This window comes from Cloeon dipterum, chromosome 3 (assembly GCF_949628265.1).
Source record: "Cloeon dipterum chromosome 3, ieCloDipt1.1, whole genome shotgun sequence".
NCBI lineage: Eukaryota > Metazoa > Arthropoda > Insecta > Ephemeroptera > Baetidae > Cloeon > Cloeon dipterum.
The window spans coordinates 21,472,871-21,488,677 of NC_088788.1; the positions used below are offsets into that span (position 1 = coordinate 21,472,871).

Sequence of the window (15,807 nt, forward strand, 5' to 3'; positions counted from 1 at the left end):
TGCACTTGAAATATTATTAACGCTTCAAATATCATGCTTCCAGATAGCAATTGTGTACTTACCAAAGACTAATTATTATTACCGCAAATAAGTCCTCAAGACAGATTTGACGTGTTTTTTTGTTTTAGATGGAATAACGTTTTTTCTTTCAAGGAGAAATCAATATAAAAAAATCAATGATATTCAATAAGAAATGTTATTTATCAAACAATTTATTCAGATTTGACTTTCTTTTCCTCTTGTTTAGGAGCAGACGAGTTCAATACACACCACAAAATCATCCAAATGGGAAACAAAATGACACAACCAGCTGTTAGAATCCAGTTTCCATAGATGTATCTGTCCATGGTGCTGAACATCAGTGACTGCTTGATGGCATCAAACACAATGGCCGAGGTCAAGTTTTCGAAGGAAAATGCATAAATGGCGGAACCAGAAACAGCAATAGAGAGAAGCACAATGGGATGAAACACCAGCATCAGCAATCGGAGGAAAAGCTTCCTGAAACTAATTTACGAAATAATTATTTTACTGGTGGCACATGTAGTAAAATACAACACCTTCCACTTGATTGAACATCTAAAAACAATGCTATTGGCGTGTAGAGAACACCAGTGAGAAGGGCCAGCGAGACATTGTGCATTCCAACAGCAACCATTGCGACAGAGAACTCCAACAGAACCAAAATATGAAGCAGTGGAGCACTACTCCAAAGGTTTATTTTTTTCCTGAAATCAAACTGCCATATAAGAATCAATTAAAAGCAATAGGAAATAACTTACAGTCGAAGTGCGATTGGTAAGAGCACAGAGATGGCAGAAAAAATGAAGAAAGCTAGTGATATAGCGTCGATGGTCATGAGTCCGAATTCAAGTCCCAATCTGCTGAATGTTTCTGTTTGGGTCACAAGCAACACTCCAAAGAGGTGGATTGATATCCAGGTGACTCCAATGGTTTGTACAACAGACGGCCAGTCAGTGACGTTTGCGGGACTCTCCTCTTGGATTGCTTCATTCAGTTTGAGCCACATCGCAAAAGCCCTGATCAAAAGCCCGCCGGCCAGAAGGCAAACACACGGAATGTACAGACCTGTAAAAGGGTAATTGTTCAGAGTAAGGTGTTGAGTTAAATTTGTAGATTTTCCTGACCAATTGAGATGTATCTATTGCTTGAGGGCAAAAGGTAGAAGAAAAACGACTGGTGGAACCGCTCAAGCAGATTGTTCAAGCTTCTGAATACACCCTCCATTATCCTAAAATGAAAATTTTTCTCAATATGGTTCATTGAAACTTCCGCTTGTTTTGGGCACATTTGCATGACTAGTTTTGAATAAATATTTTTATTACTGATACTAACCTTCCAACTTGATAAAAACCAGGCCCATACTGACGCTCTTTGTTTTCAAACCCTTCAATGGTGACTGCAGATATTCCATATCTTCAGTGAAATAGAAAGATTCAATTTATTTTTTGTATTCTCATTCAGAAAAAACAAACAATTAACCTCAAGAATAGACCATGGTTTCCATTTGGAACGCCCGCAGCCTGTGTTGTAACCATCAACATGAGCGTCTTCAAAGACTTAAGATAAGAGGACAGAGTCAAGTGACCCTCCCAGCTCTCTTCATTGTGGAATGTGTGGCGAACATTCTCCTTGGAGCTCATCCTGTGGACTAAGTTGACCAAATCCAAATTCGGAAGCTGTCCATTCAGTCCTTCGATTTTGACATTGAGGTGGCTAATAACCTCTCCGTACAGCTCCAGGTTGATTGCGGCCTGTGCATGAGAGTTCCAAAATTAATTTTCTAACTTATTGTCAGTGAGACGATCAAACTCACCTGAATTGCACCTGATCGTCCTTTGAGGTCGTTATGCTGCAAAATTCCTTTACCACAGCTGACCTGGTGGTAAGCTTCAAGCCACGCCTGCACCCCTAGTTGCTCATGCTGGGTGTATAGGAAAATGATATCCTTTGCCCAGTATTTTTGTTCTGATGGCAAATGTTGCAGACCGTGAGTAAAAAGCTAATAATTGAATAATTTGCCTTACTTCGGAAATACTTTGCGAGTGATAAGGACAGGGCAACTCCTGGAAGAGTGCCGATGTTAGAGCTTGCCACTGGTCTGTATGGGATCGACAAAACAAGCGCTTCAGTGCTTGCAGCTCTCGGGGCTCGGATTATGCCATAAATATTTTTCCCAGTGTAGTTCTGTCAAAATATTTTATCTCAAACCATTCATTTATATCAATTTATTTGCTTACAACGCCAAGTCCCATGGGATAGTTTAGCGAATACTCGTGGGTGTACACATCTAATCCGATTTGTCTCAGTTTGGACCTAAGCCAGGTGTATGGCATATCATTTGGATACCTATCAGCCTCAGTCTTCAGCTCTTCGTACAGATTTTTGGCGATAACTTTGTCGTTGAACTCTCCCTTGACCAGTCCTGGTAGAAGTGCATTTTCCGAAAAGTACGTGCCTAAAAATTTTTTACACATTTAAATATATTCGTTTATAACAAAAGCAAATAAATAAGCATAATTGTGTACGAAATCGCATCACTCGCTAAAATAGCGCCAAATGGTGTCCAATATCTTTTTTTAATCTTATCTACATAATATTCGATATATTGATGTACTTTAAAAACTCTCACCTGCATTATAAGGTTCATATACGATCAGCAAGAACCAGGCAATGCTCGCAACATACATTAGCAAGCAAAGCCGGCTGTGGTAGTGGACTAGATATTGGGAAAATTTGCCGCGCCCTGCGCCTGGATCAGTGAGGAGACCCATTTGTAGATGATTATTTTAGGAATGTATTTTTAGATGATATTTTTAAGTCAGCAAAATCCACGTTCAGCAAAATAGTACTACATTATATTTTGGCAAAAATTTGAGTGAAGGGAGTTGTCAGATTTGCGGCCCTAACAGCAGCCGGTTTTTGTTTACACACAAACTTCTACAATTCCTACGCTAGGTGGCAGCTGAAACAATCGACCTTCAAGAACACGCCGCTTCTGCGTGCTCCTGTCATGTCAACTCCGCCCACGTCCATTTGACTGAAGGAAAGGAGAGGAGCAGCAAGAAGCAATCGCCAAGCGGAGGAGCAAGCAAGGAGCAGCAAGCAGCCCAGAGTTGAACCAAAATACTTTGACGCTTTGCTAGTAGGTTAATTTCTTAAAGCAATATTTTTACGAGACCAATGGATTTTCGATCAAGTTTGATCTTGGTATAATTAGTTTTTGTTCAGTTTTATTCCCAGTTTGCCTAAATGTAGATAAAATGCATAAACACAAACCGAGAAAATTGTTTTCCACCAATATGTGTACACAGGCTTGTAAGGAGGGTACAGTAACAGATCTTTAATAATAATTATCTTTTTCAGGACTAGCAAGATAATTCAGTGGAATTCATTGCTCTTTGCCAACGTTGCTTACAAAACTATTATTGCGACATTTCAATAAGGTAAAACCGAAATCATTTCATAACACAATTTTCCAGCAATTTTACCATTTTTACCTTAGCAGCTGGTCCAAGAAGTGTCAAAGATGGAAACTCCCATGGCTCTTTCAGACAAGATAAACGAGTGGCTTGAATGGGACAAGGTTTGTAGATGCTTATTTATTGTGCCTTTTTTAACTATGTACATATTGTTAAACAGAATGAGAAAACTCGATTGGAGGTGAAAAAATTGATGTCCTCCGGTGATAATGAGAAGCTCCAAAAGCTGCTCATGTCGCGAATGGAATTTGGCACTGCAGGACTTCGAGGCAGGATGGGCACAGGCTACTCCCAAATGAATGATTTAGTCATCATTCAAACCAGCCAAGGGCTTGCCTCATACCTCAGGTCATGCAATGACAAGTCAACCACACAAGGAGTTGTTATTGGTTTTGATGGGCGGCACAACAGCAGGAGGTTGTTGCTATGATTAAACTTGCATCTGTTTTTGCATAGCTCAAGTCCACATTTATAGATTTGCGGAACTATCAGCTGTCGCGTTTTTGCAAAAAGACATCCCTGTGTATTTGTACTCCCATTTGTGTCCAACACCATTCGTCCCATTTGCTGTGGACCTGTTTGGATGTGCTGCAGGCGTGATGGTCACTGCATCTCATAACCCGAAAGATGATAACGGCTACAAAGTTTACTGGGGAAATGGCGCACAGGTAAGATGCTTGTTTTATTCTCGAAAGGAAATTGTTTGATCTGAATTATGGAGAATGTCGAAGATTAAACGATCAATCATATGCTCAAAGTTCACTAAAGGTCAATTGTGTATTGTGTTTCTCATGTTTCCCAACTGTATCAAGTTTCATATTTGAAATTCTTGCAGATCATATCTCCGCATGATAAAAACATCCAAGCTAGTATTTTGAATAACCTCGCTCCTTGGGCTAAAGCCTGGGACACAAATTTCCTGGAGAAACACGCTGATCTTCAAGACCCCCTTCCAAAGGTATGAGTATGTTAATATTAAATTTCATTCCCTCAATAAGCTAAATATATCTAAGCGTGAGATCAAAAGATTGAAAATTTAGGAAATTTGACTTTTTAGTCTCACTAGATCACTGTTTTTTTTAGGTCATGAAAGAATATTACTCCATTCTGTCAGAGAGCGTTCTGGACCATCACTGCAATGAATCCAGCTCTACAAAAATTGTTTACACTGCCATGCACGGTGTTGGCTACACTTACATGGTTGAGGCGTTCAAAGTTGCAGGATTTAAGGTATAATTTTCACTAAAACATTGGAGTCTGAAATTAATTATTTCAAAACAGCCATTTGTATCAGTGAAAGAGCAACAGGATCCAGATCCTGAATTTTCCACTGTAGATTTCCCAAACCCAGAAGAGGGCCAGAGCGCGCTTGACTTGGCATTGCAAACTGCTGACAGGGAAGGATGCTCTTTGATCCTTGCAAATGACCCTGACTCTGACCGCCTGGCTGCTGCAGAACAAGGTCCAGGGTAAGTTGACACAAATTAAACTTCATGGGCGTTTGTGACAAAGAATGATGTATCAGCAGGGGTCAGATCCGCGTTGTAATAGTTTCCCACCAGTCAAAATATGGGCTATCAAGAGTTATGTTTTTTTCTGTGGGAGTATCACGAGTGTGTTCTTTCTGATTTTATCAGCAAAGTCAATTCATGTAACGTTTTTAAACATATTTTTGCTACCTTAAAGCGCCATACCCCAGCCAACTTGCGCATCACACAAATCTAATCACCACTGGAATGTATTACGTAATACAATTCCAATTATGTAGTTGTTTGGAGCTAAATTTAAATAAAAAAGTCTTTGTAATATTTGCAATTATTTAAAACAAATATAATATGAGAAATTCCTTTTTTGTAGTGGTGAGTGGCATGTATTCAGTGGAAATGAACTTGGCGCTCTGTTGGGCTGGTGGATCTTGCATAGCTACCGCAAAAAGAACCCTACTGCTGATTTGTCCAACGCCTACATGCTAGCCAGCACTGTCTCCTCAAAACTGTTGAGGTCCATGGGAAAGAAAGAGGGATTCAACTTTATTGTAAGTTGAAAGCCAAATATTTATGTTTTACCATGATTCTTATGCCATGTCTGCTACCAGGAAACCTTAACTGGTTTCAAGTGGATGGGTAACAAGTCAAGGGAGCTTGAATCTCAGGGACGCACTGTTCTCTTTGCCTATGAGGAAGCCATTGGATTCATGTGCGGAACCTCAGTTGTTGACAAGGATGGGATTTCAGCTGCTGTCAGAGTTGCTGAGCTGATTGCTTATCTTGACCAGGAAGGATCCACCCTTTTGAAGAAGTTGAACGACATTTACACAGAGTAAGCTTAAAAATTAATTTTTTTACAGTACTTAAGGATATTAGATATTAGGATCCTAATCTCTACTACTATTAGCAGTTCTGTTGTTACCGTTCCCTAAATATCAATTTATTTACAGATATGGCTATCATATCAGCCTAAACTCCTATTACTTATGCTATGAGCCACCAACTATAAAGAAGCTGTTTGATCAGCTTCGTACCATTGGTGGAAAAACTAATTCTGTAAGAGCCTAATTCTTTGAATTAAATTTAAAATATTAATGTCTTTTGAAAATGCAGTATCCTGACTCCATTCTTGATGGAAAGTACAAAGTGGTCAGCGTCCGTGACTTGACCACGGGCTATGACACCAGTCAGCCTGGTAACAAGGCCATCTTACCAGTTTCCCGCTCCAGTCAAATGATAACTTTCGAATTTGAAAATGGCTTGGTCGCTACTCTCCGAACCAGTGGAACAGAGCCAAAGATAAAGTACTATACTGAATTGTGCGCCTCTCCGCAACAACAGTAAGTTATCTCCTGCATTATTGAAATAAGTATTAGATTATTTATAATTGTAATTTGCAGGGACAAGGAGAAACTCCACAAAATCCTGCGCGAGATGGTTGATGCTATTTGCACAGAATTCCTGAAGCCAGAAGCGTTTGGTTTGAAAGCTAGACCAACCTAAGGTACTCAATTTTACAAGCCAGTCATCAACAAGGTTAATCTTGTTCTAATAACCAGACTATGAATTACATTAGTCTAGTCTACTTTTTGGCTTTGCAAAATCATGTTTTACTGTGAAGTGTTTTACAAAAATTCAGTTTTAGACAGTAAGTTTAGAACCATTCCGTTAATCATTAATTTGTGATCAGATAAATACAAATTAGGATAGCGTGGCCTTTGATATTTACAAATTAAACTGATTTTTTACTTATATTATTGGCTTAATTTAACTGTGAATTGATAAATGTGGTAATGTAATCTAAAAATAAATTAATATAAAGTTCAATTCATTTATTCTTCAATGCCAAGCAAAGAACTGACATAATTATGAACCCAGTCCTTCATTGAATTCATGTAGTCATCAACTGCTTGATGAATGTTCGAGAAGGTCAGGTTTACTCCAAGGTTGCATGCTGGGGGAGAATTAAACGTAGATCCATACAAAGAAACCATTGTCTGCTCGTAAATTACAATGGCCACGATCGCATCTTCAACAAGCGCTTCTGAACGAAGCGAAAGCCGAGCATGGGCTTCAGCCATGGTGGTCCTGAGAATATAAGAAAATATGAGAAAGTAGGCCGAGTCATAATTTATTTTCCATACAGATTTTGCACAGCTCCAATTGGCAAGCACTGCTCAGTTGAGCTCCCTCCATTTGCTCTGGCTCTCCTGCTTGCTACGAAGTAGTTTCTGATCAAATTGCCTGCTTCCTCAGTTACTTTCACTTTTTTAGAAGCAACTGATGCAATTTGCTGATAAAATTATAAAGTCAAAATTTGCTGCTAATTGTTAGATTGAATTAAACATGCCAATTTTAAATCTGCTTCTGACAATGGTTCATCCAATACGATTTCCCTTACGCTTAGAGCTTTTCTCAAAATGTAATCAGCCAGATAGAAGTTTTCCTCGTCAGTCGTGTCCACTGTTATAGGCAACCCAAAAACACTACAAGCAAATCATTTAACCTTAAGATAGAATATTAAGTAAATGTGTTACTCAATAACTGGTTTCATAAGCTTTTTGTCCAAGTGATGGCAGTAAGTCCACACAGACGCTTTCATGGGGAACTCCAGTAAATTGTTTGGCAACTTAATTGTTGCAACGCCCTTTTCAATGGCTAAAATTTATTTTCATCAAAATGGATGAGCATGAAGTATGGATTCACACAAGCTCACCACTCAAAATTTCAGTCCTGGCTTCTTTCTTCAACCCGGTCCATTCCCCAACAAAACAAACTCCCCAAGAAGCCAGAACCAGTGATCCGGCTTCAATGAAATGATCCACCTGAAAAGGAAATGGTTGATTTCTGTTGAATGAGATTATTATTGGATTTTTAAGCAGCATCGCATAATGGTTGATGCGTAGTAAAGTATTTTGAACCAGATATTCCTGGGCTGAACTCACCTTATCCTCTTCAGACTTTTTAGCAATTCCACTGGTTGCATTTTGACAGCTGTGGAAAACGCTCCTTGGTGCAAGTTTTGCTGCCGACTCCATAACTTTCGACGCGAGTATATTTTCTCGACCAAGTATGAAGAGAGGCAGCGGCCTGTGCGAACCCTGTTAAACTCGATTAAATTTTCAATTTTAACTGTCTATCATGAATCCCACCTGAGATGCCATGCTCAAAAGCATGCCCATTCTGGCGTTGAACAGGCATCCCTGTGGAAGGATTTCTTTCCCCAGGTGCATCGACAGAGCAGCAACAGCAGCCCAAGGAGAGCTCTCATATTGTGCATACAAATCTTTTAGCGGATCGGAAATTGCGATTTTTTGCGGCAAAGCAGCGCTCACAGGCCTTGAGCACGCAAGAAAGGCTAGATTTGGCGATCTCTGCACAGCAACCGGTCTGCACAATATTTGAACAGAGCATCCAATCAGCAGCCCAGAAGACAGGTCATCTAAACAAACTGAAATTGATTGATCTGATTAAATCGAGTTAACATTTTTAACACCTCTGAAGATGACTCGGATTGCTTTGGTTTTTCCTTTTGTAGAACAATCTAATCCACTTAAGGGAAGCAGTGTGCCGATCACTTCTTCTCCAACGTCACGCTCCTCAGGCACTTCAATATCTTCAGAATTGCAAAAATTGCAAAGTCGACCTCTAATCCACGCGCCAAGATGTCTCTTTGGCGCTGCCCCAGGACAGGTACCAGCCTTGCCCTTGCATCTCGAAACACTGCTGCGGCTAGAAATTTGCGCATATGGTTTTCTAGGAAAGATGATCTCATTCATTTAAAATAAACCCACATGTAATTTGAAGAAGATGAGTATGATGAGAGGACCCCTGTGATTAGGACAAGCTGGAGTTTGGAGGAGTCCTCCAGGTGTAGATTTTCGGTTTCATCAAAACATAACCTCAGGGGCGTGTGAATCTGCTCTAAATCTGCCTCACTCAGAATGGTTTTGCCACCAAGAAAATCCCTCAGAACATGTAATGCTACCTGTTGCATGAGCTTTTCTACCAGAGCAGGCTCCTTCGTAAAAATGAAGAACAGATACTCTGTTCAGAAAAATGAAAGATGTTTATTTTAATTTATATAATAATAGTACATATTAACATAAAACAAAAAAATTTAAAATAATATTAAAGTTATTACTAATCTGTAATCCACATTATTAACATTAATTCTTACATGAGAATAAAAATGACAATGTATCTAATACATTGTATGTATGTACCTGAAACAGTCTCCAGCTTTGTCAAATTGATTTCTGGTCTAAAGCACAAGGGTGGGCCTAGCAGCCCTTTAGCTCTTACATCGCTAATCGCTTGCAAGTACTTCACACCAGCAGTTGCCAAATCTTGAAGGAATCCCTCAGCTGCTAAATAATTTAACAGTTCTTTCTGCATACGGAATTCCATAATTTGTTGTGATAAATGGCTTTTGGAAATAATACACCCTTTTTTCTCCAATTATCATCCATGGAGCTAATAACATACATACATAATATACATAAATGTAGATGGTGGGTGCATGTGAAAAGGGATCATTCGGATTAGAAATTTTGGAAGCTCCCCTCACCCGCTCTCTTGGTTATCGGGTCATCTCCAGCTCCAGTCTGCAGTCTGGCGTCTGGCTCCAGTTTCCCGTTTCCTTCCCGCGCAATAGTCTCCGCTAAATTCGCGCATTTAAGCCCATGCTTTTTCACCAATCAAGAGGATCCATTTTTATCGACTGCTGCAGCGCCACGGTTTGTAAGAGAAACTTCTTGTTTGTTTCATTGTTTGTGTTGTGCTCGCTCACATGTGCTCACATGTCCGATTGTCCGCACTGTGCTTCTGATAATAACACGTGCTAATTTTATCATTTGATAGATTTTGCTGTCATGGCTAAAACAAATAAATCTAAGTCGAAGTCGAAGAAGGGAAGCGTTAAGAAGTCGTCAACTAACAAACCGAAGGTTTTGAACCCTTTTGAGGTGCATGTGAACCGACAGAAGTTTACTGTTGCTGGAAGAAAATTGAAAAATGATAAAGGACTTCCTGGAGTGTCCAGGGCAAAAGCAATCAAGAAGGTTAGTTGCGCAGATTCCATTTTCAATTTGTATTATTTTCAACTTGTTTTCACAGCGAAAAGCTACACTCCTTCAAGAGTATCGCGTTCAACACAAAGCCAATAAGTTTGACGATCGCCGTATTGGGGAAAACAACAAAGGAATGACAGCTGAGGATCGAATAGTGGCCCGCTTCACTGCGGAACGCAACAGAAATCGGAAAAAGACCAAATTCAACTTGGCTGATGAAGAGACTTTGACGCACAGGGGCCAGTCTCTGATGGAAATAGAAAAATTTGATAATCCCCGAAGTGATTCTGAAGACGATGATGAACAGGAGTCTGGAAGGTTGGAGGGTTAGTAAAAATTGTTTATTGTTGAAACAACGTTTAATATTCTATTAAATTTTCCAGCAAAATTTGTTAGCGATGCCCACTTTGGGGGCTTTTTGAGCAGGAAAGAGGAGACTGAGAATTCCACACAGAGTAGGCAGAATTTGATTCAAGAGCTTATTGCTGAGTCCAAGAAGAGGAAAGCGGAGAAAAAAATGCAAAATGAAAAGACTGCAGAGCTCACTGAAAAACTAGATGCTGATTGGAAGGACCTAGAAGCAATCATTTACCAAAGCAAAGTATAGGGAGTGACTTGCAATAATTTTATTAATTTCCACGGCATTTATTACAGAGGCTAAAACATAACGAAAATGAAGAAAAACCTCAGATTGATGACTATGACAAAACAGTTCGAGCTCTTGTATTTGAAGCAAAGGGCGTGGTAAGTTGTCGTTTAAAGTAATGGTGATTATTAGCTCCTAAACACCCATATTAGCCCACTGATAGACTTAAATCGGAAGAAGAATTGGCTAAGGAAGAAAAGGAGCGTTTAGAAAATTTGGAAGCTGAGAGGGTTGCCCGCATGCACGGCAAGTATGACGGCCTAAAACCAGCTCCCAAGCACAGAAGTGCTGACGATCTTGACGATGGGTAATAGAAACCTTTTTTAATGCAAATAAGAAGCCAGTAATGGTATTCATAGTTTTGAGTATGAAGAAGACGATCCCATGCTAAGCTATGATGCTGATGGCAATGTTCAAATCAGTGATAGCAATTTGAGGGTTCAGTCAATCCAAGATGATGATGATCAAGAAGAAGGAAGTGAGGAAGAAGAAAGCGAGGAAGAAGGAAGTGAGGAAGAAGGAGAAGAGGAGGAGGAGCAAGAAAGTGGTGATGAAGATGGAGAAGCTGAAGAAGCAGAAGATGAAGATGATGCTGACAGTCTGAGCGATCTGCGTCTTCAAGTTTCTGAAGATGAGGAGGAAGAGAAGCCTGTCAAAAATAACCCTAAGAAAAATAAAAAAGCCACAGATACTCGTCCAGACTTAGCCAAACTAAAGGAAATGATGGAGCAAGCTAGGAAAGAACTCCCTTATACATTTACAGGTAGACCAATAATTCCTTGTAATAAATCGTCTCATTTAAATCTTCCAATTTTTGTCAGTTCCTGAAAATTACATGGATTTTGTGGAGCTCTTTGAAGACAAGGCACTTGCTCAGCAGAGTGTCATCCTGGAGCGGATGATCAAGTGCAATCATCCAAAGTTGGGGAACAACAATACAGCCAAACTAGGAGCCTTGTACGCTTTTCTCCTTCAGTGGCTAAATGATAACACTGTTGATCCTCCAGCCAACAAATTTGGTACCCTCATTGTCACCATTTAATTTATTATTTTTCTACTTACAAGTTATTCTAGTTTCCAACCCAAATGAAGAGTTCTTGAACACCTTGCTACCTCACATGTTCGAAGTTGTGCAACTCTCTGGCGCTGGAAATGCTAGGAGATGCACCGTTGCTGTGTTAACTGAGAAATATGAGGAGTGGGTCAAATCAGGCGCCAACACAGTACCACCACTTGACACAGTAAGTTGTAATCTGACAATCTCTTATTCACTTTTAAATGGCTAACATTGTAAAATAAAAATATTTAACTTAATTAAACCCCCAGATTATATTCTTCCAATTGATTCTCCACATCTTTCCAACTTCTGATTTCCGTCATCCTGCGACAAGCCCAGCTGTAGTGTTTATGGCTGAGATTTTGAACAATGCCGCAATTCATTCATTCAGGGATGTTTGTAATGGATTGTTCATTTGTGAACTCTTGACTCAGGTAATTTAATTTTCTTGTTTTATAGAACTTGGCTAATAAATTCTAATTTTAGTACACATCCTTGTCTCGACGATTTCTGCCTGAAGCATTTAAATTTTTAAGTGATGTCATATGTGCTCTGGCACAAAATGAGACAAGTCCTAGGTTCAGGTAGTCATTTCATGAATATTAGGTAAATGTTGTCATGTAATAAATTTAAATAATCTCTAGCGATGAGCTCAAGCCTTCTGATCTGAAGAATGAGAACCTGCTTCCAGCTGCAATTGAAATTCTGCATCAAATGGCAGAACAGTCGAAAGCCAATGTTCCCTCACTTCCAGTGATTCTGAAGCCTGTTGTTAAAGTTCTCTCTGGAGTGAGCCAGGAAAGAATCAAGAAGTAATGTTAAACTACGTAATTTTTAAGCCTGTAATAATAGTTTTCTTTAAAGATTAGGAAATGCTGGGGCAGATTCAATTGAGGGACTCAAAAACCTGTGCCTAAAGCCTGGTCGGCTGGAGGTAATGATGATGGAAAAGAAGAGACCTAAACCTTTGAAACTCTATGAGCCTCGCATTGAACCTGTCATGTATGCATGAAATTCTATATTTTTTTTATGAATTGTGAAAAATATTGTTCTTTAGTTACGATGGGAAGCGGCGAGTGGATATGTCTGAGAAAAAGAGGGAGAAGCTGAAACTGGTGCACAAGTTCAAGAAAGAAATGAAGGGAGCAGTGCGTGAAATCAGGCGAGATCAGGACTTCCTGGCTAAAGTGCATCTTAAAGAGACGCTTAAGAGGTTATTAGCAGTTTTAAAATGTTTTTTGGTGTTTTATCTCATTTTTTATAGTGATGCGGAGAGGAAAGCTAAGGTCAAGGATATTTTGGGATCTTTGGCAACTCAGGCCGGAGAGCTGAACAAATTGGATCGGAAGAAGGGCAAAAAGAAGTAAAAAATAAGCACCTTTTTCTAAAAAATAAATGGTTATTAAGGTAAATAAATTAAATAATTGCTTCTCATTATTACCATACAGAAGAAGCAAATATTTTGCTCTATTAAAGTCCAAAATATGACAAAGAATCCCACTAGCATGAATTGTGCTCTAACAGGTGAAGTTCACTAACTCAAAAACTTAAGTTCATGTAAGTTATTAAACACAGCTGTATGTACAACTTATTGTATGATATAAATGTGGATACATTTTTTGGCACTATTTTCTTCGAGGCTTTCAATAAACAATTTAAGCTTTTGTCACAGAAGGAAATAATGGTAGAGACTGTCATTCTTTCCCCATAATGGTACATTCGCATTCAGTGAAAACATTGTTTTTACAAATCAGATAGTGATACGCGTGACAAGCATGTAATTTTGCGTTCATATTAAGTTGACCTTATATATTTCCATTATCTTAAATTACTACTATCTCAACACTGAACATTCCACTTGCCCATAGATGGCTCTACTGTGCGAATTCTCCTGAGAGATCGCTCTATTAAATTACATTGTGAGTGCACCAAATGGATGCATTTTATCATCCCTAAAATTAAACTGACTGCTTGACATGTATTGCAGTATTTGCACCAATACTTCCTGCTACTCCGCGTATCAACAACCTACGCTTGAGTTGAATAATCTTACATATGACGTGCTATGAAAGTAATTTAAATAAAACCTGAAATGCAAGGATATAGCACAGTTTTACTTGAGGAAAATGCAGCAGAAATTGCATTGAACCTTTTCTGGATAGAAGAGTGCTGGATTAAGATATTAGAAGGGTTCAATATAGTTGTGCCCTAGAGTACGCGCGCTTGAGCAGAAAGTGTTACATCGGAATGGACATAAAACTCTCCCTCATCGTGACCCTAACACGGAAAAATGTGGCTCTTGGGAAATCAGCTGATCAGACCGCATGCCCATTTGTGCCGAGAACCCTTTTTCTTATTTTATGCGGCGACAAAGTGTCGCCGGCAGCAAAGCTTTTGTCTTTAGTGCGAAGGAGACGTGTGAATTTTTTGCCACCTCAGGCACCGCGCAGAGCCCCACCGCACTCTCATTTTTATAGCGCTGCCACGAAAATATTATTAATTCGGAATTGCGATTTTAAGTGCTGCTGATATTATAATTTCCCAGGAAAAAATATCTTAAATGTGCTTTAAAAAGATAATTACAACCGTACAATGATTTGTGGCGTTTGCGCTGAGTTGGCTTTCGATTTGACTTTCCAGCAGCTCAACGCACCTATTATATGGCTGAATGCAGAATGTGTGAGTAATTCCAACCCCTGCTTTAAGTCATGCGTTCAATTGTCTGGCAGTGACCGAACGCAGGGTAGTAGGGGGTGTGCAATTTCTAAATTACGCAGGGGCCTTTTGTTTGCGGGTGAAATTGAAGAACGTTGCAAATGGGATTTGATTGGGTGAACGCGGTGGTGAATTTACGCGTGTTGAAAATTTCTGCGAATGCAATCCACCTCACCCCTGTTTATATATAAAAAAAAAATTAATGTTAATTACGTTTTGGGTGAAATTTCGAGCCATATCCTCCCTTTTCACCCCTTTCAACTAGAAAATAATGTTAACCTCTTTGCCAACTGGAAACACATTGACACTTAAATTGACGAGTGCGCGCACAGTGCACAGTATTGCACAGTTTATATAATACATTTAATTAAAATATCCAGCCTCCAAATGCGCTTCAATGAAATGGTCAGCCGACCGCAATTTAAATAAAAACGAGCCCCACAAAACCGATCCTCGCTCGCATTTGCATTAAATATTCAATTTAAATGCCCAGGAAATGGAAGGGAGAGAGAGTGTATAAATATGCAAAACGAACGGTTATTGCACATAGACCGGCCAGGGCGAATATTTTCACATTTTTCGGTGGTGGTCATAAATTCAAACGGGACACCGTCCGTATAAAAGTCAAGCGTTTGATACAGGCCGTGTAATAAAAATAAAAGGGTTGGGAACATATGATACGGGGTATGGCGTAGAGCGGAAATGGTTCCGCGCGAGCCACCCTATAATTCAATCGCTTCTTGTCCTGCCATTGTTTGATAGTCAAATGGGCGCTGCTATAGTTTGGAATTTTTCGATAAAACTTTTGTTACCATCGATGCGTGTAGAAAATTCACGTGTGTTCCAACACAAAGGATTTTGTTCACAAAGTAAAAATATGCTTCGGTCGCTTCGGTGTAGCAACAAAAAATTCAAATTAATTTTTCACAACTATAATCTGATGCGTACTTCTCGCGACATACACATCGTGCGTCCTGCCATAGTCGCCCATCCGCACATTATACACGCTTGCACTTTTTGCCCCTTGACAGGCTGCTATTTTTTTCAGCGCGCTGAGCCAGTGCAAGTCGTTTTTTCACGTTGGCGTGACACAAAATGTGCGACAAAAATTGCTTATCGCGTGAAAAGCAGGCTAAAGTCTGTGGCGGGTTTCGGCTCGTCGTTTTTGTGCGTAAAATATGACGACGGTCCGATGCAAAAGAGGGCCCAGCTTAGGTGATGAATGAAGAGAGGACACCGTTTTTGTGCCTGTTGAAGCAGGCTAACTATACCAACGATAGCGAACATTGACAGCAACGTGATAAATGGTCACCAGAAATGCATAATA

At 39.6% G+C, this 15,807-nt stretch overlaps 4 protein-coding genes across 7 annotated transcripts in view; 2 read left to right on the forward strand and 2 right to left on the reverse strand.

Annotated features, from left to right (window-relative positions):
- Positions 1–182: 182 nt before the first annotated feature.
- On the reverse strand, positions 183–2,927 carry GAA1 (glycosylphosphatidylinositol anchor attachment 1). The gene is made up of 10 exons (XM_065486166.1): positions 2,654–2,927; positions 2,262–2,479; positions 2,049–2,208; positions 1,838–1,989; positions 1,504–1,775; positions 1,357–1,437; positions 1,149–1,252; positions 783–1,089; positions 561–728; positions 183–507 (listed from the first exon to the last, which is right to left on the reverse strand). Exons 1-10 carry the CDS (start codon positions 2,793–2,795, stop codon positions 213–215), a joined length of 1,899 nt encoding a protein of 632 aa, XP_065342238.1. The 5' UTR covers positions 2,796–2,927; the 3' UTR covers positions 183–212.
- A 146-nt stretch (positions 2,928–3,073) lies between these two features.
- On the forward strand, positions 3,074–6,817 carry Pgm2a (phosphoglucomutase 2). Of its 2 annotated transcripts, none has more exons than XM_065486170.1 (13): positions 3,074–3,166; positions 3,388–3,467; positions 3,527–3,607; positions 3,664–3,920; positions 3,979–4,171; positions 4,339–4,461; positions 4,587–4,733; positions 4,785–4,972; positions 5,361–5,538; positions 5,599–5,822; positions 5,941–6,046; positions 6,104–6,330; positions 6,391–6,817. In XM_065486170.1, exons 3-13 carry the CDS (start codon positions 3,551–3,553, stop codon positions 6,491–6,493), a joined length of 1,803 nt encoding a protein of 600 aa, XP_065342242.1. In that variant the 5' UTR covers positions 3,074–3,166; positions 3,388–3,467; positions 3,527–3,550; the 3' UTR covers positions 6,494–6,817. The 2 variants fall into 2 exon arrangements, with proteins under 2 accessions (XP_065342242.1, XP_065342241.1); XM_065486169.1 differs by having other exon boundaries at positions 3,530–3,607.
- LOC135940982 (minichromosome maintenance domain-containing protein 2-like) lies at positions 6,808–9,694 on the reverse strand. Of its 2 annotated transcripts, XM_065486167.1 has the most exons (11): positions 9,561–9,694; positions 9,217–9,466; positions 8,785–9,037; positions 8,487–8,722; positions 8,143–8,432; positions 7,936–8,091; positions 7,707–7,815; positions 7,528–7,648; positions 7,341–7,476; positions 7,135–7,283; positions 6,808–7,078 (listed from the first exon to the last, which is right to left on the reverse strand). In XM_065486167.1, exons 2-11 carry the CDS (start codon positions 9,398–9,400, stop codon positions 6,823–6,825), a joined length of 1,890 nt encoding a protein of 629 aa, XP_065342239.1. In that variant the 5' UTR covers positions 9,401–9,466; positions 9,561–9,694; the 3' UTR covers positions 6,808–6,822. The 2 variants fall into 2 exon arrangements, with proteins under 2 accessions (XP_065342239.1, XP_065342240.1); XM_065486168.1 differs by having other exon boundaries at positions 8,785–9,011; positions 9,217–9,590.
- Positions 9,695–9,794: 100 nt separating this feature from the next.
- l(3)07882 (Nucleolar protein 14 homolog l(3)07882) overlaps positions 9,795–15,807 on the forward strand; it is a 58,732-nt gene continuing 52,719 nt past the window's right edge. Inside the window, exons 1-14 of one of the 2 annotated variants that reach the window (XM_065486164.1) lie at positions 9,795–10,053; positions 10,109–10,388; positions 10,446–10,663; positions 10,717–10,806; positions 10,861–11,015; positions 11,068–11,471; positions 11,530–11,727; positions 11,783–11,949; positions 12,035–12,199; positions 12,252–12,349; positions 12,410–12,577; positions 12,630–12,767; positions 12,823–12,978; positions 13,030–13,130. In XM_065486164.1, coding sequence (XP_065342236.1) covers positions 9,865–10,053; positions 10,109–10,388; positions 10,446–10,663; positions 10,717–10,806; positions 10,861–11,015; positions 11,068–11,471; positions 11,530–11,727; positions 11,783–11,949; positions 12,035–12,199; positions 12,252–12,349; positions 12,410–12,577; positions 12,630–12,767; positions 12,823–12,978; positions 13,030–13,130 — 2,527 coding nt within the window. In that variant the 5' untranslated portion in view covers positions 9,795–9,864. Of the gene's footprint in view, positions 10,054–10,108; positions 10,389–10,445; positions 10,664–10,716; positions 10,807–10,860; positions 11,016–11,067; positions 11,472–11,529; positions 11,728–11,782; positions 11,950–12,034; positions 12,200–12,251; positions 12,350–12,409; positions 12,578–12,629; positions 12,768–12,822; positions 12,979–13,029; positions 13,449–15,807 lie in introns of those variants that run through there. The other variant, XM_065486163.1, reaches the window with a different exon arrangement.

Bases quoted from the DNA above. Each gene is read 5' to 3' on its own strand.
- GAA1 (XM_065486166.1), bottom strand. From the start codon at position 2,795: ATGGGTCTCCTCACTGATCCAGGCGCAGGGCGCGGCAAATTTTCCCAA. The intron at 1,990-2,048 runs GTAAGGCAAATT...ATTTGCCATCAG, and splicing joins ACTCGCAAAGTATTTCCGAA to AACAAAAATACTGGGCAAAG. The intron at 1,090-1,148 runs GTCAGGAAAATC...ACCCTTTTACAG, and splicing joins CAATAGATACATCTCAATTG to GTCTGTACATTCCGTGTGTT.
- Pgm2a (XM_065486170.1), top strand. From the start codon at position 3,551: ATGGAAACTCCCATGGCTCTTTCAGACAAGATAAACGAGTGGCTTGAA. The intron at 3,921-3,978 runs GTTGTTGCTATG...CCACATTTATAG, and splicing joins GGGCGGCACAACAGCAGGAG to ATTTGCGGAACTATCAGCTG. The intron at 5,823-5,940 runs GTAAGCTTAAAA...ATTTATTTACAG, and splicing joins TTGAACGACATTTACACAGA to ATATGGCTATCATATCAGCC.
- LOC135940982 (XM_065486167.1), bottom strand. From the start codon at position 9,400: ATGGAATTCCGTATGCAGAAAGAACTGTTAAATTATTTAGCAGCTGAG. The intron at 7,816-7,935 runs GTGAGTTCAGCC...TTTCCTTTTCAG, and splicing joins AAAAGTCTGAAGAGGATAAG to GTGGATCATTTCATTGAAGC. The intron at 7,284-7,340 runs GCATGTTTAATT...TAATTTTATCAG, and splicing joins CAGAAGCAGATTTAAAATTG to CAAATTGCATCAGTTGCTTC.